Raw genomic sequence first — 26,575 nt, 5'->3', positions numbered from 1 at the left:
TTCTGAAATTCTCTGAATGACGTATTAGAAAGACCATTTTCTCTTTGATAATCACATAAATTCTCAGGATTACAGTCTGAAGATTCCAGATCTGTAGATTTTTGCAGCGTCCGTGCAATAGTTATTGTGAGGGATTTTCTATAAGATTTACTTCTGTGAAAGAAGGTGTTTGCCCGACATTGCGCTATGAGCCAAATGTCTATCATGGTGCAGAGAAAGGCGGCAATCGATGTCCCCCCTAGAAGTGGGACTCCTGGGACAAACAGGGGACAAATGTGGAGTGGGAAAATGTGTGATCAGTGTTGGACAGAAATAAAATCCATTTTAGTATAGATTATTACTGATGTTGTGCTCTGATCTGGAAGAACAGGAATTGTGAGCACTTTGGGAATTTCACAGAATGGATTGATAAAGGTATAACTAGATTGTCCCCATTATTAGAGGAATGTAATATGTACATTGTGTAATGTTCAGCAGAGATTTGGGTAACAGAAGAATGACTTTCACTATCTGCAATTATTATTTTACTTGATAAAGGATAAAAATAAATGTTATTCACTGATAAAGGGGAGAAGAGATCAATAGAGAATTAATCAATAGATGTAAGGGGAAGGGAAATTCAGAGTTGTCACAATTTTATGGCTCATAGTTGGATATTTGGAGGACAACATCCACTTGTTACACGCCTGTCCCGTGTCTGGGATCTGCTCCCTTCCCCCGCTCTGCTAAACTTTCTTGTGCTCCACGTTGGGCTTTGCAAGTAGCCGGACACGCTCCATGTGCTGAGCTTAACTGGCCTATATAAGACTACCAAGATACACCCCTGTGCCCTGGTATTAGGACTATTAGTGTGTGCACAGCGACCTGTCTGCAGTCTCCAGAACATCTCCAGACTATCTGTGGCCTCCAGCACCTCAGCTACCAATCTGCCTGTGGCTTCCAGTATGTCTGCCCCTGTCTGAGGTCTCCAGGACGTCTGCGGCTTCCAATACCTCAGTTACCTGTCTGCCTGTGGGTGTCAGTACCTCTGCAGCCTGTCTGCAGTCTTCAGGACTTCTGCTGTATGCCTGTGACTGGTAGTGCCTCTGCTGCTCGTCCCAGGTCTTCCAGGATATCTGCTCCATGTCCGTCCACGGCTTTCAGTCTCCTGTCTGCCTACAGCCTCCATTACCTCACTTTGTGAGCCCTTCACAGAAAACCAAGACCATGGCTCCCAATGGCGCAGTTACAAACTTTTTTGAAAAAGTCCCTACACGACTCCGCTCCGTACACCTCGTACACACACGGCTCCGCTCCGTACACCTCGTACACACACGACTCCGCTCCGTACACCTCGTACACACACGACTCCGCTCCGTACACCTCGTACACACACGGCTCCGCTCCGTACACCTCGTACACACACGGCTCCGCTCCGTACACCTCGTACACACACGACTCCGCTCCGTACACCTCGTACACACACGGCTCCGCTCCGTACACCTCGTACACACACGGCTCCGCTCCGTACACCTCGTACACACACGGCTTCGCTCCGTACACCTCGTACACACACGGCTTCGCTCCGTACACCTCGTACACACACGGCTCCGCTCCGTACACCTCGTACACACACGGCTCCGCTCCGTACACCTCGTACACACACGGCTCCGCTCCGTACACCTCGTACACACACGGCTCCGCTCCGTACACCTCGTACACACACGGCTCCGCTCCGTACACCTCGTACACACACGGCTCCGCTCCGTACACCTCGTACACACACGGCTCCGCTCCGTACACCTCGTACACACACGGCTCCGCTCCGTACACCTCGTACACACACGGCTCCGCTCCGTACACCTCGTACACACACGGCTCCGCTCCGTACACCTCATACACACACACGGCTCCGCTCCGTACACCTCGTACACACACGGCTCCGCTCCGTACACCTCGTACACACACGGCTCCGCTCCGTACACCTCGTACACACACGGCTCTGCTCCGTACACCTCGTACACACGCGGCTCCGCACACCTCGTACACACACGGCTTCGCTCCGTACACCTCGTACACACACGGCTCCGCTCCGTACACCTCGTACACACACGGCTCCGCTCCGTACACCTCGTACACACACGGCTCCGCTCCGTACACCTCGTACACACACGGCTCTGCTCCGTACACCTCGTACACACGCGGCTCCGCACACCTCGTACACACACGGCTTCGCTCCGTACACCTCGTACACACACGGCTCCGCTCCGTACACCTCGTACACACACGGCTCCGCTCCGTACACCTCGTACACACACGGCTCCGCTCCGTACACCTCGTACACACACGGCTCTGCTACATCCACACTGTAAACCCCTCCTGACCCCATACATAAACTTCCCCTCATCCAGCACCATGACACCCAGCACAGCAGAGTCCTGCATACACTGAGGAGCTGACCATGTGACCCCTGACTCCTCCCCTCCATGTGACATCATCACAGGTCCTGTAAGCACAGAGCAGCCGTATATCTAGTGTGCGGCTCTGCAGGTGGAGGTAGGTGCAGGGTATTATATATCTAGTGTGCGGCTCTGCAGGTGGAGGTAGGTGCAGGGTATTATATATCTAGTGTGCGGCTCTGCAGGTGGAGGTAGGTGCAGGGTATTATATATCTAGTGTGCGGCTCTGCAGGTGGAGGCAGGTGCAGGGTATTATATATCTAGTGTGCGGCTCTGCAGGTGGAGGTAGGTGCAGGGTATTATATATCTAGTGTGCGGCTCTGCAGGTGGAGGTAGGTGCAGGGTATTATATATCTAGTGTGCGGCTCTGCAGGTGGAGGGAGGTGCAGGGTATTATATATCTAGTGTGCGGCTCTGCAGGTGGAGGTAGGTGCAGGGTATTATATATCTAGTGTGCGGCTCTGCAGGTGGAGGTAGGTGCAGGTTATTATATATCTAGTGTGCGGCTCTGCAGGTGGAGGTAGGTGCAGGGTATTATATATCTAGTGTGCGGCTCTGCAGGAGGAGGTAGGTGCAGGGTATTATATATCTAGTGTGCGGCTCTGCAGGTGGAGGTAGGTGCAGGTTATTATATATCTAGTGTGCGGCTCTGCAGGTGGAGGTAGGTGCAGGGTATTATATATCTAGTGTGCGGCTCTGCAGGTGGAGGTAGGTGCGGGGTATTATATATCTAGTGTGCGGCTCTGCAGGTGGAGGTAGGTGCAGGGTATTATATATCTAGTGTGCGGCTCTGCAGGTGGAGGTAGGTGCAGGTTATTATATATCTAGTGTGCGGCTCTGCAGGTGGAGGTAGGTGCAGGTTATTATATATCTAGTGTGCGGCTCTGCAGGTGGAGGTAGGTGCAGGGTATTATATATCTAGTGTGCGGCTCTGCAGGTGGAGGTAGGTGCAGGGTATTATATATCTAGTGTGCGGCTCTGCAGGTGGAGGTAGGTGCAGGGTATTATATATCTAGTGTGCGGCTCTGCAGGTGGAGGTAGGTGCAGGGTATTATATATCTAGTGTGCGGCTCTGCAGGTGGAGGTAGGTGCAGGGTATTATATATCTAGTGTGCGGCTCTGCAGGAGGAGGTAGGTGCAGGGTATTATATATCTAGTGTGCGGCTCTGCAGGTGGAGGTAGGTGCAGGGTATTATATATCTAGTGTGCGGCTCTGCAGGTGGAGGTAGGTGCAGGGTATTATATATCTAGTGTGCGGCTCTGCAGGTGGAGGTAGGTGCAGGTTATTATATATCTAGTGTGCGGCTCTGCAGGTGGAGGTAGGTGCAGGGTATTATATATCTAGTGTGCGGCTCTGCAGGTGGAGGTAGGTGCAGGTTATTATATATCTAGTGTGCGGCTCTGCAGGTGGAGGTAGGTGCAGGGTATTATATATCTAGTGTGCGGCTCTGCAGGTGGAGGTAGGTGCAGGGTATTATATATCTAGTGTGCGGCTCTGCAGGTGGAGGTAGGTGCAGGGTATTATATATCTAGTGTGCGGCTCTGCAGGTGGAGGTAGGTGCAGGGTATTATATATATATATAGTGTGCGGCTCTGCAGGTGGAGGTAGGTGCAGGGTATTATATATCTAGTGTGCGGCTCTGCAGGTGGAGGTAGGTGCAGGGTATTATATATCTAGTGTGCGGCTCTGCAGGTGGAGGTAGGTGCAGGTTATTATATATCTAGTGTGCGGCTCTGCAGGTGGAGGTAGGTGCAGGGTATTATATATCTAGTGTGCGGCTCTGCAGGTGGAGGTAGGTGCAGGTTATTATATATCTAGTGTGCGGCTCTGCAGGTGGAGGTAGGTGCAGGGTATTATATATCTAGTGTGCGGCTCTGCAGGTGGAGGTAGGTGCAGGGTATTATATATCTAGTGTGCGGCTCTGCAGGTGGAGGTAGGTGCAGGGTATTATATATCTAGTGTGCGGCTCTGCAGGTGGAGGTAGGTGCAGGGTATTATATATCTAGTGTGCGGCTCTGCAGGAGGAGGTAGGTGCAGGGTATTATATATCTAGTGTGCGGCTCTGCAGGTGGAGGTAGGTGCAGGGTATTATATATCTAGTGTGCGGCTCTGCAGGTGGAGGTAGGTGCAGGGTATTATATATCTAGTGTGCGGCTCTGCAGGAGGAGGTAGGTGCAGGGTCTCTATTATTTTGGGGTCATCATTATCATTAACCCCTTCGTTTCTCAACTATTTTCACCTTTAACCAGTTCAGGACCAGTTTCCCGCTATTCCTGACCGGCTCATTTACATTCACTTTAACCCCTTAAGGACGGAGCCAGTTTTGCACTTCATGACTCGGCCATTTTTTGCAATTCTGACCAGTGTTAATTTGCTTTGACAGGTTGTGGACCCCATGGTTTATTACCCACTTTCTTAAGAGCGCGGTAATACCCCAACTATTGTCAGAAACCTCAGTTTGGACAAATGGGAGGAGCCAGAACAGAAGGAGCAATATTTGAATTTTGGAAAGGAAATTTGGCTGAAATAGATTGCGGGCCCCATGTAGCATTTGTAGGGCCCCTAAGGTACCTAAACAGCAGAAACCCCCCACAAGTGACCCCAGTTTAGAAAATAGACCCCTCAAGGATTTTATCTACATGTTTGGTGAGCACCTGGAACCCCCAAAGGCTTCACAGAATTTTATAATGTTGAGCCGGGAAAGTAAAAAAAATACATTTTTACCACAAAATGTTTACTTCAATCAGACAATTAGTCACAAGGGTAACAGGAAAAAATGCACGATACAATTTATTGTGTAGTTTTTCCTGAGTTAGCAGATACCTCATATGTGGTGGAAATCAACTATTTGGGCGCACGTCAGGGCTCGGAAGGGAAGGAGCGCCATTTGACTGTAAAATTGGCTGGATTCATTGCCATGTCGTGTTTGGAGAGCCCCTAAGGTGCCTAAACAGTGGAGCTCCCCCACAAATGATCCCATTTTGGAAACTAGACCCCTGATGAATTTTATCCAGGTGTGTATGGAGCATTTGAATCCACAGGTACTTCACAGAATTTGATAACCTTAGGTCTTCATATTGAAAATGTTCATTTTTTTTTTTTTTACAAAAATGATGCTTTAGCACCAAATTTTTCATTTTTTCAAGAGGAAACACCAAAAAGTGGACACCACAGTTTGTTATACAAATTTCTTTTGAGCTCATTGATATGTCGCCAAAAACCTATGTTTAGACAAACGAGAGGGCTCAGAACGGAAGGAGCACCATGTGAATTTTGGAAAAGTTGAATTAAATTGCGGGCACCATGTCGCATTTCAGCGACGCAGTGTTATCCCTTCTGCAGAGATACGAGTGTTGTCCACACGAGAATGCAGCTGCCCGTGCTCACGATCCGGGTTCAGGCCGCTGCAGACTTTATTCTCCCTGCGAAGAACACTCTCATCTCCACAGCATAATCTGACATCCTGCGTCTCAGGAAGCCGCACCGCTGGTGAGTTTATGCTGCAGATAAAAGAAGCACAATGGGCATGAGATTTCTAAACATCCCGCTACTGCGCTTGTACTGCACAACATCGCAGTCAAACCACTGCAAATCCTGATCATGGGCACACACCCTAATAAGCTAGGCTAGATAGATAAATAGACGTCAAACACATATATAATGTCCAACCCCCCTGTATATTCTAAGCTGGCACCATTTAGTGACTTTAATGTGGCACTAAAGGGTGCTTAGCCTTGTATTTAGCTAAAAAAAAACACAAAACAGCTAGGGTAAAGCAGACGGCTGCAGACCACAGCTGGCAGCTTCACTTTGGCTGGTATTCCAAGATGAAGGTCTCCCCATGCTGTTTTTTAATATATAAATAATTAAAAAAAAAGTGGGGTCCCCCTGTGAAGGGGTCTTTTTCCCATATCACACAATTAACAGAGCGAGAGATGAGTGAACAATCCAAAGCATATTTATTCCATGCAATATAGAATAACCATCAAATAATCCACCACACGGAGGGTAAAACGAGTCCAGGAATGGCATAAATGTCCCGGAGTTCAGTCACACTCCTCCAGCAGTCCTTCTCCAGGGAAATCGGGGTTTCTCACAGCGTCTTTGGGGTGCTGGCCGCAGCCTCGGCGTCTCCCTCAGAGGTTCAATCTAGCTTCCTCTCTCTTGTAAGTCTCACCCAGAATCACTAATCTCTCGGGTAAACCATGTTTAGGTGGATTCCAGGGCCCCTCCCCCAGACCTAGGCACAGAATTACTTCAAGGGGATATAACATGACTTAACAGGATAAACAATATATCGAATAGACAGACCACCACGCCCAAAACATGAACCCACACAAAATGGTACATAATGCACAATATCACAACATGACACCCCCCAAATTGGATTTCCAGCCAAGGTAAAGTGGACAGCTGTGGTCTGATATTCTCAGAGTGGAAAGACCCATGGTTATTTGGCCCTTCCCAGCCTAAAAATAGTAGGCCGCTGCCACCCAGAAGTGGCGCATCCATTGGATGCGCTAATACTAGCGCTTGCCCCAACACTTCCCATTGCCCTAATGCAGTGGCAAATGGGGAAATAAATGGGGTTGTTGGGGTTAGGGTTAATGATGTCACGGCGTCTATCAGATACTTGACATCACTAACCTAGTAAGTAATAAAAAAAAAGACAAAAAAAAATTTATTTGAAAAAACACTCCCCAACACATTCCCTCTTTCAGCAATTTATTGAAAAGAAAAAAAAATCCGGTCTGCCGTAATCCATTTTGGAGGTCCTACGATGATTTTGTACCTTCCACAATATGGGTGGTACACTTTGAGAACGTATCCCCCATTTTTTGGAAGTGCAAACCCTCCATGTGAGGAGTGTGGGTGCAGTGATACTGCACTCACACTCCCCGGGTCCAAAGCATGGCAGTGTGAGCTGCAGTAAGCTCAGTGTCACTACTAGCAGCCAGCCGGCTGAGAGCCGCTCTGCACATGTGGCCAAAATCTTCTGAGAAGGAAGAGGAGGGATCGTGGGGTATCGTCGCTGCAGGAGGTAACGGGAGACCGGGGATTGACAGGGGGTGATCTGGCTGGACCTGGGGAGAACTTTGATGTTGCATCTGACAGACACGACAGAACTCAGAGGAGGAGGATGATCCATTTTAGTTGATTGGGTGGGGGGGCATTTTGGCCACATTCGGGGATCGGGGGAGGCGACTTATCTCCCATCTGACATGATTAATCATGCCAGGTGGGAGATAAATCATTTTTTTCGGCCCGAATCGTGATCTCCAGGGTCTGAGCTTCCCTTGGTAGCTGAAACCACTGAAATTTTCCGATGCTGGGGGCGGTATACACTTGATTTCTTTATTGATTGCCGGCAGCAGTGGGAGGGGATTAACACTGACCGCTAGGACATAATTTTACTGCCCGCGGTTGTTAAGGGGTTAAAGAATACAAGCTCCGAAACCAGTTTAGAATATCTAAACTTTTTGGGGAACTGGGAAATTATTTGTTTTTGCACTTTTTTATTTTCCTACTCTTATTCCGGGAGCAATTACTCTTTTATTTTTACATTAACATTGTCGTGTGAAGGATTGTTTTTTATAACGATAATGTGATACTTTTACAGTTATACTACTTACATAGCACATTTCATATTGAATATTTTTTAGTACCCAAATGATATCTCACCTCCCTTATCTCCATTAATTTTACATATCGGCTCATCTCCTTCCCATTCAGGTCCCTACAATATCGGATCCTCTCAGTGGAGATCTTCTATAGAAGAGAATTCTCCTGATTGCCCCGTGAAGGATGGATATGGACAGGGACAAGATGGCGGAGAGGATATTACACCTCACCCTAGAGATCCTCTTCCGGCTTACTGGAGAGGTGAGAGATTCTGATGACGTCACATTACAGCATTCTTATCTATGGGAATAACAGATGGACAGAACTGGAGAGGTGAGGACTCTGGAAATGTCTGGAGTGAGATTTATTACTGTGTCTCTCCATAACCAGGATTACACAGTAGTGAAGAAGACCTCTAGTGAGCGCTGTCAGGCCCCTGTGTCTGAGGGATGGGGAAGACCCCTGAGCCCAATCACGGGGCCTCCACCTCACCCCCCGATACATGAGGACATCAATGACCAGAAGATCCTAGAACTCACCTACAAGATGATTGAGCTGCTGACTGGAGAGGTGACACTGCTGGGAATGCTGGGACATTATACAGTAACACTATGAAGGAATCGGGGGTGACGGTATCATTGTATGTGTCAGGTTCCTATAAGGTGTCAGGACGTCACCGTCTATTTCTCCATGGAGGAATGGGAGTATTTAAAAGGACACAAAGATCTGTACAAGGACGTCATGATGGAGGTTCCCCAGCCCCTCACATCACCAGGTAATAGACAGGACTAAATACACACGGCCTATAATTATCTGTATGTAAGGAATGAATTCAGTCCCTGTATGTGTCTCCTCCAGGTCTATCCAGTAAGAGGACAACACCAGAGAGCTGTCCCCGTCCTCTTCTCCCACAGGACTGTAAACAAGAAGATCCCGATGTTCCTCAGGATCATCAGGTAGATGGAGAGAAGGTGCCATGAAATCTCCCTATGATGTGTAGACGGCTGTGAAGGTCTTGTGCTCAGTCTTGTTTTATCGTCCAGTATTATATGTTTTGTACTTCTGTAATGAGAGCGGTGGAGATGGCAGGATTATTGCTGAACATAGATGGGACTTCTCCATCTGGCTGTAACTTTTGGATCACATTTATCCTGTTCTCTACACTGAACACTTACATCAGGGTTTCGACACCACGTTATCAGAGAGAGAGATAGGTCTCCCCTATCCCATGGGTCAGAAGGTCACAGCACACGCCAGCACTAGTTGGATCTCCTTTGCCTTCCACGTAGCTGTGCAGACTATCCTTGTGCTGGTGCTGCTAATGTTAAGAAGACCCTTGTGTCTTTCTTGGCTTACCATCCTGAGTAGAGTTGATCGGACGGCCAATAATCCGGTACCGGCGGATCACTGCCAGATTTAAAAAAAGAGTCCGATTCGCTCCGGAATCCGGTGCCCATATAAGTCAATGGGGACCGGAATCCGGAGGTTAAAAACGTTTGTGGAGAGGCTAGGGGGCTAGGAGCAAGCGTGGCATACTCACCGAGGCACTGTCATGGCGGTACACTCCTTCCGGGTCACGCTGTTACCTTCCGGAGCCGACACTTCAATATTCATTGTTTTCCCCGCCCACCGGCGCGTGTTGGTTGCAGCTAGACGCGCCCCCCACCCTGAGTGTCAGCGTGTCAGCTAACTGCAACCAATCACAGGCGCCAGGACGGCCGGTGGGCGGGGAAGGCAGTGCACTGTCGGTCAGTTCACAGTGGTAAAGATAAACACTCGGCAGCACAGTTATAGCGCGCGTCTGCAGCCCCAGCTGTTGCGCTGTATCTGTGCTGCTGTGAATACAGTGCCCAGAATCACACGTGCAAGGCTTTGCCGGTTGCTGCCATGGCAGACTCGCATGAGCCTCTCGCATGTGTGATTCCGGTGAAAGTAAAAAAAAAAAAATCGACGTGTGGTTTCCGCTATTTTCATCACCAGGCAAGATAACGCCGGCTGGGGGCTGGTATATCCCCAGCCCGCAACCGCCCGGTATTGCCGCATCTATTGGATGTGACCATACCGGTGAGCGCTACTGGCTGTTCCCGCAGTCATGATGCGGTGCCAGTCGGGGTAATAGCAGGGGTTAATAGCGGCACATGGCTGCTACTAAACCCTAGCTTTGTTCGTTGGCACAGGCGTCTATCAGATACCTGCATCACACTAACCTGTAAGTGACAGTAAATAAACACAGACACAGAGAACAATCCTTTATTTGGAATAAAATACAAACATCCCCTGCTTCACCACTTTATTAAGCCCAAACACCCTGCAGCGCCGACGTAATCCACAGGAGAAGTCCCACGCCGCTTCAGCTCTGCTACATCTGAATATCACAGAGAGCGGCACGACTGACCGCTCTCTGTGAGCTCCAGAGAATGAATGAGCTGCGCATTGAGCGCTGATGTCACTCAGGTCATTTGCGGTCACAGCTGGAGATTCCCAAGGTCCTTCATCTGTGATCGCAGGTAACCTGACCTCAGGTGGAGGTCACTGAGTTCACAGACCTGCATCTCCTAGCAGAAAAAACGCAGTTTTTTTGGCCAAGAGATGCAGATTTAGTGCTGAAATTTTTATACCATATTTCTGCATCCAATCTACACGTTTTTGCCTCGGTTATTGTTAGGCGATTTTTGCTGCGGTTTTTTGCCAGGAGGTGCACATTTGGTGCTGAAATCGTCTGCACCAGCTTTCAGCACCAAATTTCCACCTGCTGGCAGAATTTTTTTTTTTCATCCCCAGTCATGATAACGCCGGCTGGGGGCTGGCATAATCTCAGCCTGCTGCTGTCTGAACATGAGCGTGCATGTACCTAGAAACACATGCACGCTCCTGTCAGACGTTTGCAGCTGTTCTGCGATGTCAGACTCGTGGGAGTTCCTCACAAGTGTGACTGCGATGTAGAAAAAAACGCTTGCTTTTTTTTTAAAATAAATAATTAAAAAAAAACGACGTGCGGTCCCCCCAGTTTTCATCCACAGACATAACGCCGGCTGGGAGCTGGTATATCCTCATTTCGCAGCCGCCCAGTATTGCCGCATGTATTAGATGTGACAATACCGGTGTGCGATACCGGCTCTTCCCGGAGGCGTGATGAGGTGCCAGTCGGGGTAATAGCAGGGGTTAATAGCGGCGCACGGGTGCTGCTAAACCCTAGCTTTGTGTGATGGCACAGGCGTCTATCAGATACCTGTATCACACAAACCTATAAATGACAGTAAACAAACACAGAAACAGAGAACAATCCTTTATTTGAAATAAAGTACAAAACACACCCTGTTTCACCTCTTTATTAAGCCCAAACACCCTGCAGCTCCGACGTAATCCACAGGAGAAGTCCCACGCCGACACATCCAGCGCTGCTACATCTCAGAGCGAGCAGCTATAGAGAAGACTGCCCGCTCTGAGTACAGCCTATTACTGAGCCGCGATAAGCGATGACCACAGCTGAGCTGTCACAGGCTGGGGGGCGCGTCAGCCTGCAACCAATCACAGCTGAGAAGACGGCCGGTGGGCGAGGAAAACACGGAAAGCTCTGCGATTGGGTGCACAGGAAGTGAAAGCGCGACCCGGAAGCAGTGTGCCGCCATGACACCGAGTCTCGGTAAGTATGAAACGCTCATTTATTTATTGGGGTTTTTTTTTCATTTTTATTAATTGCCGATTCCGGATCGTGCACCTGGAATCCTGCGCCCGGGTCCGGCCCGGAGATAGCGCTGAAACCGTGCGGATCCGGATGTTTACGGTCCGGGTCCGCTCAAAACTAAACCGGAGTTGTCTCAGCTGTTCTGATTTCTGCACTCCCCCATTATAAGTACTCACCACTTTACCTCAGTAGTTGCCAGTGATAACTTGCTTTTCCATGGTCCTGGCATGGAGGTGAGAGCCATGGAAAGAAAAATTGTTTTGAATTTAATCCTGGAGATTGCTGCTTGGAAGTCTTCTTTGGTGTCTTCCTATTGATCATCTCCCTTTTTATTCATTTCTCTTTCCATCCCCCTTTTTTACCACTTGTTTGGGAATGCAGTTTCTTTTTCCTTTGTCGTTTTCTTTTTGTGTCATTATCATAAAGCAGGACTAATGTTCCTCCTGCCCTGCTCACTAGACACAGTTGTGATTAGGGTAAGACAGGGATAGACACGTGATTGCCGCACAAGGGAAAAGAACCTGTCTTGGGACATCGGGGAGCTCAGGGTTGCTCAAAGTAAGTGACATGGTTTATCCTTCCTGTTCTTCCCTAGAGGCAGTGATTCCCACCCCATCTTTCTCATGATACACCGCTCAGCCTCTTGGTGGAACACAACAACCAGGGACTACCCTGTATTGGTAACTGGTGCCTACTGTCAGCAAAGTCCAACCTCAGAGGCTCTGGTGATGACTGGGTAGGCATTTAATCATGTCCCTCCGGGTAAGCCTGGTTCAGGGCGCAGTGAGGCTACACCCTTCTCCTAAACCTATTAGCATGACTGGTTTACATGTAATTCTTCAAATGACATGATTCACAAGAAACCCTCAAAGGCTTCATTCACTGTAATGAGGCAGCAGAGTTAGTCTGGACTCCTCATGGCAGCGCGTCAATCATCCCTATCTAGTGAACGGTTATCTCCAGTAATCGTATTATTACAGCGGATTCTTTATGATGTTACATCGTCATCTTCTCCCCATTCAGGTCCCTACAATATCGGATCCTCTCAGTGGAGATCTTCTATATAAGAGAATTCTCCTGATTGACCCATCAGGGATGGATATGGGCAGGGACAATATGGCGGAGAGGATATTACACCTCACCCTAGAGATCCTCTTCCAGCTTACTGGAGAGGTTAGAGATTCTGATGACGTCACATTACATCATTCTTATCTATGGGAATAACAGATGGACAGAACTGGAGAGGTGAGGACTCTGGAAATGTCTGGAGTGAGATTTATTACTGTGTCTCTCCATAAGCAGGATTACACAGTAGTGAAGAAGACCTCTAGTGAGCGCTGTCAGGCCCCTGTGTCTGAGGGATGGGGAAGACCCCTGAGCCCAATCACGGGGCCTCCACCTCACCCCCCGATACATGAGGACATCAATGACCAGAAGATCCTAGAACTCACCTACAAGATGATTGAGCTGCTGACTGGAGAGGTGACACTGCTGGGAATGCTGGGACATTATACAGTAACGCTATGAAGGGATCGGGGTGACGGTATCATTGTATGTGTCAGGTTCCTATAAGGTGTCAGGACGTCACCGTCTATTTCTCCATGGAGGAGTGGGAGTGTTTAGAAGGACACAAAGATCTGTACAAGGACGTCATGATGGAGGATCCCCAGCCCCTCACATCACCAGGTAATAGACAGGACTAAATACACACGGCCTATAATTATCTGTATGTAAGGAATGAATTCAGTCCCTGTATGTGTCTCCTCCAGTTCTATCCAGTAAGAGGACAACACCAGAGAGATGTCCTCGTCCTCTTCTCCCACAGGACTGTAAACAAGAAGACCCCGATGTTCCTCAGGATGTGTTTCCTCCAGCTCTATCCAGTAAGAGATATCTACTCATGTACTTTCTGCACTAATTTTGTGTTTACATTTTTAGGCTTTCTGCTCTGTTTTTTTCAGCTGTATTTTCTTTGTTTTTGCTTCTTCTGCTGTTTGTTTCTAGTGCCTTCTTTATGTCGTTATGAAGGCAACTCAAAGACCTGCAGAGGGTTCATGAATAACCTGTTTCCCCGAAAATACGACCTGCACCGAAAATAAGACCTAGCATGATTTTATGGGATTTTAAGAGAATACTTGAAATATAAGCCCTAGTCCAAAAATAAGCCCTAGTTACAGTCAGGGCCAGTGTTGGGAGAGTCAATTCTCCTAGCGGCCCCAGTGTTTATATGCCAATTATAGGACTGCTTAAGGACCTTTTTGACATAACGTCATGTGACCAAAGGCTGGTGTGTGTGTGTGTGTGTGTGTGTGTGTGTGTGTGTGTGTGTGTGTGTGTGTGTGTGTGTGTGTTTTCACGCCAATTTTAACCAGCTTTGCCAAAATGGGTAGAGCTTGGCCAGAAGAAGGGTGTGATGCTACCGCTTCTCTAATTCATAACAAACTGCAGCGTTCCCTATGCCAGAAATCTCACTCCAGTCCCTGGTGTCATTTGTCAGTGTCCATTGCCGGTATTGATGAATTGGAGCACTAATGTTTATCTGCACAGACTGCAAAACCCTGCTACTTGCTTTGGTTACAAAGCCTAAGGTTAGGCCATCAACGTTATAGTCCCGGACAATCCCGTTAAATATCCAGCATCTGTCTCTAACTATTTTATGTTAGTTTTTTAAAAAAAAAATCTTTGAAATTGTCTATGTTGTGGATCAATGTTACAAGGAGATTTTTGCAGGTTTTGCCAACTGTCATGGCGGCGTCAGAATCTGTGGAAATGATAGATTCTGGTACTCTGCATGTTAACTGCTGTGATGTCTGTGAGTAGCGCAGGGAGACGCAGGCTTTAAACTACAGGCTAGCAAAAGTTATTATCTGCTGGTCTGATTGTTAATGTCTTTGATCACATGCTGTAGAGGAGAAAGTATCTATCACTCCCTTTCTGTATATGCTGGCTGGACTATTTCATTAATGCCAGCTATTGGTTACCTATACTCATCTGGATAGGTGTTGAGATCCAGACTTATGGGTGGTTGTTTTGTATTATTGCTGTGAGCTGTTGTGGTTTTAACCCTTGTTGTGTTTTTGTTGCTGCCTTTCTGCTCTTGCTTTTCTCCTTAGTCTCTCACTGTTTATTTCTGTGAGTTTGCAATGTGTCCTGTCTGTCTTAATATTTGTTTCCATCATATTCCTGCCCCGTCCTTCCCCGGGGGATTACAGATTAGATCTAGTCAGGAGAATAGTAAGGCATGGGACTCGGGCATCTCCATATTCAGGGGTAATCAAGAGGTTAGAAACAGTTTAGGGTCCCCTAGCGTGAGGGACGGTATAGTACCCCCCTATCCCTCATTATCCTGCAGTCACATTGTGACAATCAATCAGATTATTTACTGTAGCACATTCCAAAGAACTGGTGCTAGTAATGGGAGATTCAAATTAACGAAGATGTAACTCTTAGATAGGGATGGGAGATCCCGATTTGTAAAGATCGGAGATCGTACCGATCACATAGTGATCGTGTGCACGATCCCACTCACGAGCTTTCCTGGAAAGCTCGTGTTACAGATCGGTTCAGATCGGGACCAGGGGCTGTAAAAAGAAAGCACATTATTAAAATAAAAAACTTTATGATCATACTTACTGGTCACATGACTATGACGTTTTCAAAGGTCCTCTTAACTTCCGAGGGTATTCACTGCACTGCTCGTCACTTGGCTGTTTTCGGCCGTGTTCGCGGTGATGTCAGGGTTCACCCGAGTCCATGGCTCATAGACTCGATTGAACTTTGACTGTGACTGTGTGAGTGTTGCATCGCATCACGGCGCTCAATCTCAAGACAGCAGCGGGTCTGCTGCTTGTGTTTCCATGCAGCTGAAGCGCTCCTGTCCTGAGATCAGTCCGTGAGGGGTTATGCCCATGCGAGACGCAAGTGCAATCATCCCCTCACTGTCAGCCTGCTTCTTGCTCTGTACAGAGTGATTTACCAGAGCTGGCAATGCTCTTCTTCTCACTGTGTAAAGACTGTGTCTGTAAAGAGTGATGAAGCTGACAATGCTCTACCTGTGGATTACGTCGGACTAAGGATTTTTTTATTATAAAGATGGATTCTCTAAATGGTTTTTTTTTGTTATATTTCTAATAAAAAAAATTCTCTGTTGTATTTTTTTTTTGTTTACTAGAAATTCATGGTGGCCATGTCTAATTTGGCGTGAAACCATGAATTTTGGACTTAGTACCATCTGAGAATACAAAGCTGGTATTAACCCCTTTATTACCCAGCGTGCCACCTCCACGAGGGCCACTGGATGATCCGGGTAAAGCGCCTGGAAAAGGCGCTAAGGAACAATGAGCCATTTCCAGGGGCGGGTGCGGACTGCCGAGAATCCCAGCCCCCAGCTGACTGGCTGTACTTGACTGGCGATCAAAATACAGCGGAAGCCCACGCATTTTTTTTTATTATTTTTTTTTAAATAATTAAAAAATAATAATGGGCTTCTCTGTATTTTGATTGCCAGTCAGGCAAAGCCAGGCAAATGGGGTGAAGGTGGCAGCCCGTAGCTGTCCGCTTTCATCTGCGCCGAGTATCAAAAATATAGCGGAGCGCTACATCATTTTTAAAAATCATTTATTTTCAGAAAATTATATATTGTGCTCACTTTTTTTTGTTTTTATGTATTTTTTTTTATTCAGTACAAATAGGGAGTGGCCCCTTTCTCAGTGAGCTGGGCATTTCATTCTGTGCATCCCCTGACTGTGTGACCTGTTGGGACCCGGTCACTCTCAGCCCTTAGCCACATTGAGGCCTATTTTAGACCTATGGTAAGGTTTTAATATTAGAGTGTAGGTACTATCCCAACTGGGTACACCTTGACGTTTGGTGGGATAGCTTTATGCTTTTTTTTTTTATATCAAAAACAGTGTTTACTAAGTACCCTATGTTTATATGCACTATGCTTTTATTTAGTTACAGCAGGGTATGTTTTCACAATTTTTTCCTTGGTTTCTCTTTATTAGAAATAAATACACAGAAACACTTAGGGAGTCCATCTTTATTACTCCCTCTCACCCCTCCACGATCCTGGTCTTCTGTCACTCATCTAGCTCTGCTATATCAGAATGCACGAGGGGGAGGAAGAGCGCTGCTGCTCCCGCACTGTCTAATCACTCAATGAGTGATCAGAGGTTTTGGGTTGGTAAGCGGGGATTTCACCGCTGCCACCGTTGCCATAGTAGTCTAACGAACGGGTTACTATACTATAGTAACGGTGATCTCTGATTACCTGATTCTGGCGCCGCTAGTCATCACCGGCTGTGGCAACCAATCCCTGCATGTGGGCTGATTGTGTAAAGAGCGCCAACATGCAGGGAGGGGGAGCCGAGCATGTGCCTGAGCATCTCGCTGGTATACTGCGGTCGCTGAGTTTACAGAGTACTGAGCTGCTTGGAAAAGCACCGTGTACCGGCGAGTATGCTGACACTACAGGACCTTTGCACGATGTCATAATCATGTGAACCAGTCTGTAGCCAATAGGATAATACAACATTCCCATGTGACTGATCATATGGCTATGACGTCACGGAAGGTCCTTTTGGTTACCGGGAGGACACCGCGATGATCGTACTCGGAAGCAGAAGCAGCGGGAGACAGAGTGCAGGACACGTCGCGGGAACTGTAAGTATAATGACAATGTTTATTATTAACTGTATTCTTTATTTTATAGCCCCCCCCGCCCCATCCCATAACTGTAAAGTCCAAGATCGGTGATTGGATGCAAGATCATGTTATCTCGATCCCGATCTCGAACTTCACAAAATGATTCGATTAGTCTCCCCGATCCCGACCATCTGGGGGGATCACTCATCACTACTCTTAAGCCTGCTTTACATGTATCAATTTCTCGTGCGATAGCATTTGCGATCGCATCCGCCCCCTTCGTTTGTGCGATATGGGTAATTTGTTGCCTGTGTCGCACAAAGTCGTAAACCTCCGTCACACGTACTTACCTTCCAAACGATCTCGCTGTGGGTGGCGAACATCCTCTTCCTGAAGGGGGAAGGACTTTCGGCGTCACAGCGACGTCACACAGCAGCCGGCCAATAGAAGCGGAGGGGCGGAGATGAGCGGGAAGTAAACATCCCGCCCACCTCCTTCCTTCCGCATTGGCGGCGGGACGCAGGTAAGCTGCAGTTCAGCGTTCCCGGGGTGTCACACGGAGCGATGTGTGCTGCCCCGAGAACGTTGAACAACCGGCGCGCAGTAGGACGTGCGATTTTTAGAAAATGAGCGACGTGTCAACGAGCAACGATAAGGTGAGTAATTTTGCTCGTTAACAGGCGCTCGTAGCTGTCACACGCTACGATATGTCAAATGGCGCCGGATGTGCGTCACTTACGACGTAACCCTGAAGATGTATCGTTTGATATATTGTAGCGTGTAAAGCCCGCTTTAGATCGAAATTGGACAACAGATTCAGGATACATTTATTTCTAATTTAATTTCTGATGTTATGGTTTAAAAAAAAATGTACTTTCAAGATAATATCATAAAAAATTATAACATTGTGTTTATTTTTAGCAGATGACTGTATTGGGAGTTCAGATGGAAATCTATCATCTTCAGAATTTAAAACAGATGATGAACGTATCACACATGATACATATGAAGAGCATGCTGTTGTCCCAAATATACCTCCTGTCCTTCCTCGGAAAGCTTCATCATCAGATCTTTTCAAGCAAGTCCAAAATTCCGATTTATCACAGAATTGTAAGCAAAATAAAGGTTACAGAAGGGATGTGGAACATGAAACGGCTCCTGCAAGGGTGAAGCCATTTTCATGTTCAGAATGTGGGAAATGTTTTATTCAGAAATCAAATCTTGTTATGCATAAGAAAAATCACACAGGGGCGAAGATATTCTTATGCTTGGAATGTGGTAAATGCTTTACTAGTAAATCAAGTCTTGTTGACCATGGAAAACTTCACACAGGGGAGAAGCCATTTTCATGTTCAGAGTGTGGGAAATGTTTTATTCAAAAATCAAAACTTGTTCAGCATCAAAGATCTCACACTGGGGAGAAGCCATTTTCATGTTCAGAATGTGGGAAATGTTTTATTCAAAAATCAGATCTTGTTAGGCATCAAAGATGTCACACCGCGGAGAAGCCATTTTCATGTTTAGAATGTGAGAAATGTTTTATCCAGAAATCAAAACTTGTTCAGCATCAAAGATCTCACACCGGGGAGAAGCCATTTTCATGTTCAGAATGTGGGAAACGTTTTAATTGGAAATCAGAACTTGTTGTGCATCAAAGAATTCACACAGGGGAGAAGCCATTTTCATGTTCAGACTGTGGAAAATGTTTTTTTCGGAAATCAATTCTTGTTCAGCATCAAAGATCTCACACCGGGGAGAAGCCATTTTCATGTTCAGACTGTGGGAAATGTTTTATTCGGAAATCAAATCTTGTTCAGCATCAAAGATCTCACACCGGGGAGAAGCCATTTTCATGTTCAGAATGTGGGAAATGTTTTATTAAAAAATCAGATCTTGTTGTGCATCAAAGATGTCACACCGGGGATAAGCCATTTTCATGCTCAGAATGTGGGAAATGTTTTATTAAAAAATCAGATCTTGTTGTGCATCAAAGATGTCACACCGGGGATAAGCCATTTTCATGCTCAGAATGTGGAAAATGTTTTACTCAGAAAATAACCTTTGCTAACCATCAAAAATATCACACAGGGGAGAAGCCATTTTCATGTTCAGAATGTGGGAAATGTTTTATTCAGAAATCAAATCTTGTTAGACATAAGAAAAATCACACAGGGGAGAAGCCATTTTCATGCTTGGAATGTGGTAAATGTTTTACTAGGAAATCAAGTCTTGTTGACCATGGAAAACTTCACACAGGGGAGAAGCCATTTTCATGTTCAGAGTGTGGGAAATGTTTTATTCAGAAATCAGATCTTGTTAGGCATCAAAGATGTCACACTGGGGAGAAGCCATTTTCATGTTTAGAATGTGGGAAATGTTTTACTCAAAAATCAAAACTTGTTCAGCATCAAAAATCTCACACCGGGGAGAAGCCATTTTCATGTTCAAAATGTGGTAAATGTTTTATTCAGAAATCAAATCTTGTTCAGCATCAAAGATCTCACACCGGGGAGAAGCCATTTTCATGTTCAGAATGTGGGAAACGTTTTAATCGGAAATCAGAACTTGTTGTGCATCAAAGATCTCACACCGGGGAGAAGCCATTTTCATGTTCAGAATGTGGGAAATGTTTTATTCGGAAATCAGGTCTTGTTAGGCATCAAAGATCTCACACAGGGGAGAAGCCGTTGTTATGCCCAGATTGTGGTAAATGTTTTACTAGGAAATCAGGTCTTGTTTACCATCAAAAAAATCACACAAAATAAATAATTTTTTTGTTCTGAATGTGGGAAATGTAATTTTCATAAATCACATCTTGTTAAACGTGTGAAGAAGCCACACAGGGAAGGAACCTTTTTCATGTTGTGAATAATTGAAATGTATAACTGGTAAATCAAGTCTTGCCCACATCAGAAAACCAACAGAGCAGAGCAGCCAATATTGGTTTCAGAATTTGCCAAATGTTTTTATCATTAATCAGGTCCTGTTGTCAGATGAGTCACATGGGAGAAGCCATCATGATGTATCATAATTCAAAGGATTTTATCCTAATTTCGGCTACAATTCCTTAAGTAAGAATTTGTGAGGAAAAGAACCATTTTCTTTCTTTTTATAAATTATTGTATTGTTTGAACCATAAGTCACACCTAGGTTTTAAAGGAGGAATATAGTGAAAAAATTAACGCAAAAAATGTGGTCATCAAGCACTGTAAGGCCTGTTTCACACGTCAGTGATTCTGGTACGTTTGTGCTTTTTTTTTCTACATACCAGAATCACTGACATACGCAGACCCACTACAATGAATGGGTCTGCTCACACATCAGTGATTTGTCACTGAACGTGTCTCCGTGCAGCGTGCACGTGTGGCCGTGATTGCCGCACGGAGACATGTCCATTTTTTTCTGACATCACGGATGTCCCACGGACCACGCAGTGGTGTGATCCGGGAAACACGTGCCAGAAAAAAACGTGCTCATAAAATAAAAAACATTTTACTCACCCGGCTTCAGCGGCGCTCTCTGCAGCCTGATCTGCCTGCTGCTTCTGAGCCGGCTCATTACTGTCGCGCATATTCATGATGCACGTGAAAGAAAAAGGTTCTCGTAGACCTCGAGAGCTAAGAAGACGTTGTAGACAATCCGTTCCAAGCAAAGACTGAAGTTTATTCCGAGATAGCAACAGAGCAGATAAGACAGGTTATCGGCACGAAGACACACGCAGGTGTCTTGTAGAACAGCAGAATTAGCAACAGATGAAGAAGAAGTGTCCCCGATAGGCGTGTGGGGGCTTTTATACATGTTAGACAAAGGAAAGTTCATACTGCAGAGAAAGGCGTACATATTAGAAAACAAAGAATATAATGATACATCATGACATTATTTACGAGCATTGCGGTAGAAACTTATCAGATCCCTATGGGCCTCCATGGTACTTTTAATTAATTCAGTAATGTTGTCATGGCTAACATCTCTGATCCCTGAAGGCGCCTCTACTTCACATAACTCTTCAAACACTGACAACTCTATTGACAACTTTGTTTCTTTATCAATTCAATATACCTACTGTTTATGACTACACATCACCATCTATCAACTGACGCAATTGTATTCTTCTATTCGATTTAACCTTTTTAGACTTTTTCTTATACTTGCTAACAATACTGATGTCATCTCTATCTCCTCTCTGGGGGGAGAACTCTAGCCAATGCATCTCATTAGCTGCAAAGTTAGTTTGCTCAAGTCTGCCTAAGATGGCTGTTAGATGCAACATGGCTGCTCAGCATATTTTGGCTGACTAGTCTCTAACAACTCCCCCTTTTGTACTCTGTCCAGAGTACAACTTACAGCACTGAGATATGTAAGGGTGAATTGCCATAGACAGGATTATCGAGAGACCGCATTGACTCATACACCTGTAAGCCAGTTTTTTCAAGAGATCAGATTGAGCACGTACATGGAGGGCCCATATCCCTAACAAAAACAAAAAAAACACAAAAAAAATAATTAAAGTAGGAGTCCAAAGTAATCAAAGTATGAGTCCCAAGGTAATGAGTCCTGTAACAGTCCTTAAATCTTATGATCCATGTTTCCTGCTTTTCTTCCTCTCCAAATTCTGGAATCTTCAGATCTTCTCCCTCTCACACTATCAGAGTCCCACTGTATAGTGTGAAACTCCCCCTCCAGATACTCTGGCGGATCCATGGTTAGGGACCTGTGGGAAAAATAAAAGTGAGGTATCAGTTCTTACCAATATTAAGAAGTTTGCATTGATCAATGTGAACACTTTTAACACCTTTGTTTGTTGGCTTGCTAAACCTATGTACTCCTAATATTGTGGGGCTGATCACTTGAGTGATGAAAAATGAACACTCCCAATTTGCTTCTCTGAGTTCTACCTGAAGTTTTTAACTATGATCTGAGCTTCTGTAACAATTTTGGATTGAAAGGATTTTTCAGTAGGATTGACAACTTTTAGCCATCTGAAAAACAGTATATTACTAAAGGTGCTAAATCTGTTGTTGGTTTTGGTGCCACTGATCCCTCTGTACTATGGCTTGTTCTGGGCAAGGAGATACAATGTCACTTGGCAAATGAACAGGCATCTGTCTTCCCGTCATTAATTCAAAAGGAGAAATTCCTGTGGATTTGGAAGCCACAGCACGGATGGCCAGCAGAATAGCTGGTAAAATCAAAGGAGCAAATCCGACTATGTGTCTTACTTGATTCGTCGTCCAGTGTACAGCCAGTACATGCTTCATGCACAAAGTGAAGCCCTTTTCCATGCACGTTAACAACTGAGCGGAAAAACCCAAGGCATGTAAATGACTTGCAATTTCAGAACCTTCTTTGGGCCATTCTTGCAAAAGCACAGATGAGATGGATACATCCCCTGTGCAGGGCTGGGAGGGATCAGGGTTGATTAATGCCATGGCTGCAGTGAGAGCCCGCTTTAACCCGTCAAAGGCCTGTAGGATTTCGATAATGATTTGGACATAATCATTCTCAATACATTTTAGGAGCTCATATAGTGGTTTAGCAAGGCAAGCAAAATCTACAATAAATTATCTGGAAAAATTAACAATGGGTACGGAGAAAAATCCGTTTGCAATGTCAAGACATGAAAACACTTTACATTCATTCCTCAGCTGCGACATGACTTCAGGGACAGATGCAACAAAGTAAGCAGCTAACGGAGTGTACTTATTTACAAGTCTCAGGTTCACAACCATGCGAAAGCTACCATCTGTCTTTTTGACAGGCAGGATGGGGCTGTTGCACAGGCAGTTTCTATGCACGACCACTCCCTGTTTTTCCAACCCAGAAACTGCCACCCGTATGTACGGGGTGATTTCTTCAGGAATTCGGTACTGTCGCTGGAAAGGTGGTAGCTTATCACCATCAATTTTAACCTGAGTTTGCATTAGACCACAATCAGTTTCATTTGAAGTCCACAATTCTGGGAACAACTGTTTCAATTCATCTTTTAAAGCATCATTTGCAACATTTTCCCCAAAATTTCATCAGTACATAGATTCAAGCTGGCAATGTCTACTTTATGACTCTCCAGCTCTTCTTCCACAGGCACAATAACGGAACAAACAGTGGCTCTCTTGTCACGCCACAGAGCTCGGTTACATAAATCAACAATTCCCAATGCTCCTAGTACATCAGTTCCCAAAATAGTGGAGTCCAACTGTGGATTTACCCAAAAAGTACATCGAAGACCCCTTTCCTTCGATCCCCCTGAGTCCTGAAATCTCAGGTTCACTGGACGGCTTTTTGTTGCTTGAATACAGGAGCCTTCAAATCCTACCAAAGTGGTAGTTTCAGGCAGTCCAGGGGGTGACTGCAATTTGTGCCCAGTTACAAAACCGAGGCTCCTGTATGAACGAGAAAGTCTTCCCACGATAGCCCCTCCATTCTCCCTCTGACATATGGTCGTCCATCCGTGCCCAGGGAAAGATGGGCAAGAAAGGTGAGGGGAACAGGGGGTTCACGGCATCAATCCGTGTCTCCCGCCGTGGGAAGCCCAAAAAAATCCATCATTCTCGTCTATGAGAATCTTTCGCCCCACAGCCCCCACCTCTGCCCCAAAGAGACCATCAGCGAGAGCCCGGTCCTCATATTCCTGCAGCTCCTTCACTGCCGGAGCATAGAAACGAGGAGGGGTGGCTCCACCCTGAATAGCATTGATCTCTGAGCCTGTGTAATTAAGAGCTAGGGGGGCGGAAGGTCCCTGAGTGGCAGGGTTAACCATTTGAAGACCATTGTACTGCTGATACTGCCGGGGATTATCCACGAGGGGATAAGGAGGTCTTACTCCCTGTGGATGGGGTCCGGAAATACCTCGGGACATGGGGGGGTTAAATGGTACCCGAGGTATGTTCCTCTGCTCCAAATGAGGACACTGACGTTTGATATGTCTCACCTGTCCACAGAAATAACACACCGGAGGACCCCTATTGGGGTTCCGAAAGGGGGGCTCTGCCGACTGGGACCAGCCCATTCTCGGCAGCTGGCCATCCCCCCCTGGAAACCCTGGTCTCCGTGAATCAGCAGATGCAACCCAAGGCGCGCGGTAGGCAAAAACATTAGATTCGTCTCCCTTCGTCTCGGACTGCATGGTTCTGACATTGGTTAACAAGGCTTCGACTACATCCTCAATAGATTCAGCATTATTCAAAACCCCTGACTTGAAAGCCCCGTCAAAGGGTAATTTCTTCACAAACTGTTCCATCATCACATTTCTATTCCCTTGATCCATACTACTCAATAACTTGTCAAACACTACGCACCAGGCTGCAACCCACTTACTTGCTTCAACTCTAAGCTCATCCCCTTTCTTAATTTTGAAGGACTCTAACAATCCTGGATTAGACTTTCTCCCTCGTGGCTTTTGGGAGATCACTAACTTCATCCTCCCCTGAGAATCTGTAAGGTCATAATGAATCCCTCTTCCTTCTTGTACTTTGTAGTGGGACAAAAATTCAGGAGGAACAAAGGACAGAAAGTATAGGGCAGCATCCTCTGTGGACTCAATTTGAAACTTATTCAACCATGATTCAAAACCAAGAACATTACGAAACACCCCTTTACTTTCATCCCAATTGGGCAGGTTTTTAATTAATTTAAGATGTAACAGGGACGCCTGGCCGGGAGCTATTTTAGGGGTAGAAGTGGCATTAGGTTTATCCTCTATCTGGGATGAATCGTCCCCATCATCAGATTCCCCTGCATCTCTCTTTAACTGCTCCTGCATCAACTGAATATGTTTTATCACTACTTATTGTTTTTCCATATGTTCTCTCATCCAGTTCTGTAACCTAAGTCTCCATTCCTCAACTTTCTTCCCTGTCACACTCTGACTCTGTGCCAGCTCCCCCTTCTCTTTCATCGCTGCATGCTGGTCCCGGAGCTCATACCCCTCCCTTTGTGCTACCTCTGCTTGCTTTAATGTCTCATTCAGCTGTGCTTCTCTCTCCCCATACATTACTCCATTTCGCGTGACCCCACTAATATGCTGTCTCTGAGGCTGTCTTTCAATTGTCTGGTCAAAAGCCATCACTGTCTTACACAAAGCCGCTACTCGGCACCCTTCCCTAACTAGCGACTTCTTTCTGTCTAATTCTCTATTCTCTTGCACAAACCAGTGCATCCTTTTTAACGATGTAACTTCTGTATTAACCCCTTTGTGATACCAATGTGATATGACTGAAGTTTGAATGACTATTAGATAGGGATCATGATCAAAAGATAGGAGTGATCCCAGATATTATTTGATCCATCAATAATTCAGTATCAAAGAAGATGTCCTTTGGAGGGCCAAAATGATGACCAAGGAATATATGTCTTGAAGCAGTTGAAGATAAAGGAAGTAACATTTACAGTTCCACTTACAGGAAACTTGTGGTTAGCTTAAAGACAGTTTTAAGGATGAAATTTACGGCTTATTGCAATATTTCACTAACACTGGTCAAACTGTGGTCAGCCAGTTGTCAACTGGCAGGATGTGCTGGAAATGTGCAGGAAGCTGCCGTTACCTACAACATTTTGTGGTCAAGTTACATGAACATGACTCAGCTGTCATATGCTGGTGACCATTTAGACACAACCTACAATATTTTCCTATAAAATATACACGGAACTCGCTTAAGGTAGGGAAATACCTTCCAGGACATTGAAGTGTACGTACGCACTGTTCCTGTGATGCCATGCCATGTTGATTCCTTATCTTAACTCGAGTTCCCTCCGATGTGAAAGGATTGCTACAACATAACGGTAATGTTGATGCATATTTCTGTTATTGTATAAGTTTCTATGACTATAAGATTCTAAATGCCTATGTACCATTGATTATATTCATGTGCTATTAAAATAAATAGTATCTTGCTATAAAGAATATTAGTATTCGTGCCTGATTAGGATATCAGTGAGCGCTTCGTAAGTACGGGCTTTCAGCCCCCTTTTTAGTAGAATTTAGCAAGACACCCTTCCACCTGGGGTGTGACAGCGTGCCTTTCTGCCTGTCTTTTTAACCACTCCATATCAGTTCAGTGGTCTACAAGGACGCGTTTTAAGTCTGCTCTAGTATCAACCAGTGCGATTCAAGCAAGAGTTAGATACTCACACCTCTCTGTATGGAAGACCCGTGTGCCGGCTTGAGTCGACCAAGTGAGATGTAGT

General features: G+C 45.8%; 1 protein-coding gene across 1 annotated transcript; it reads left to right on the top strand.

Annotated features, from left to right (window-relative positions):
• The first annotated feature begins 8,182 nt into the window (after nt 1-8,182).
• On the top strand, nt 8,183-26,254 carry LOC142258857 (uncharacterized). The gene is made up of 9 exons (XM_075331430.1): nt 8,183-8,322; nt 8,452-8,631; nt 8,713-8,836; nt 8,920-9,017; nt 12,770-12,919; nt 13,049-13,228; nt 13,309-13,432; nt 13,516-13,629; nt 18,314-26,254. Exons 1-9 carry the CDS (start codon nt 8,245-8,247, stop codon nt 20,155-20,157), a joined length of 2,892 nt encoding a protein of 963 aa, XP_075187545.1. The 5' UTR covers nt 8,183-8,244; the 3' UTR covers nt 20,158-26,254.
• The last annotated feature ends 321 nt before the right edge of the window (nt 26,255-26,575 follow it).

The sequence above is a fragment of the Anomaloglossus baeobatrachus genome, assembly GCF_048569485.1.
Source record: "Anomaloglossus baeobatrachus isolate aAnoBae1 chromosome 5 unlocalized genomic scaffold, aAnoBae1.hap1 SUPER_5_unloc_14, whole genome shotgun sequence".
NCBI lineage: Eukaryota > Metazoa > Chordata > Amphibia > Anura > Aromobatidae > Anomaloglossus > Anomaloglossus baeobatrachus.
Note: the sequence above shows the minus strand (reverse complement) of the source record. Positions and strands in the feature narration are given on the sequence as shown.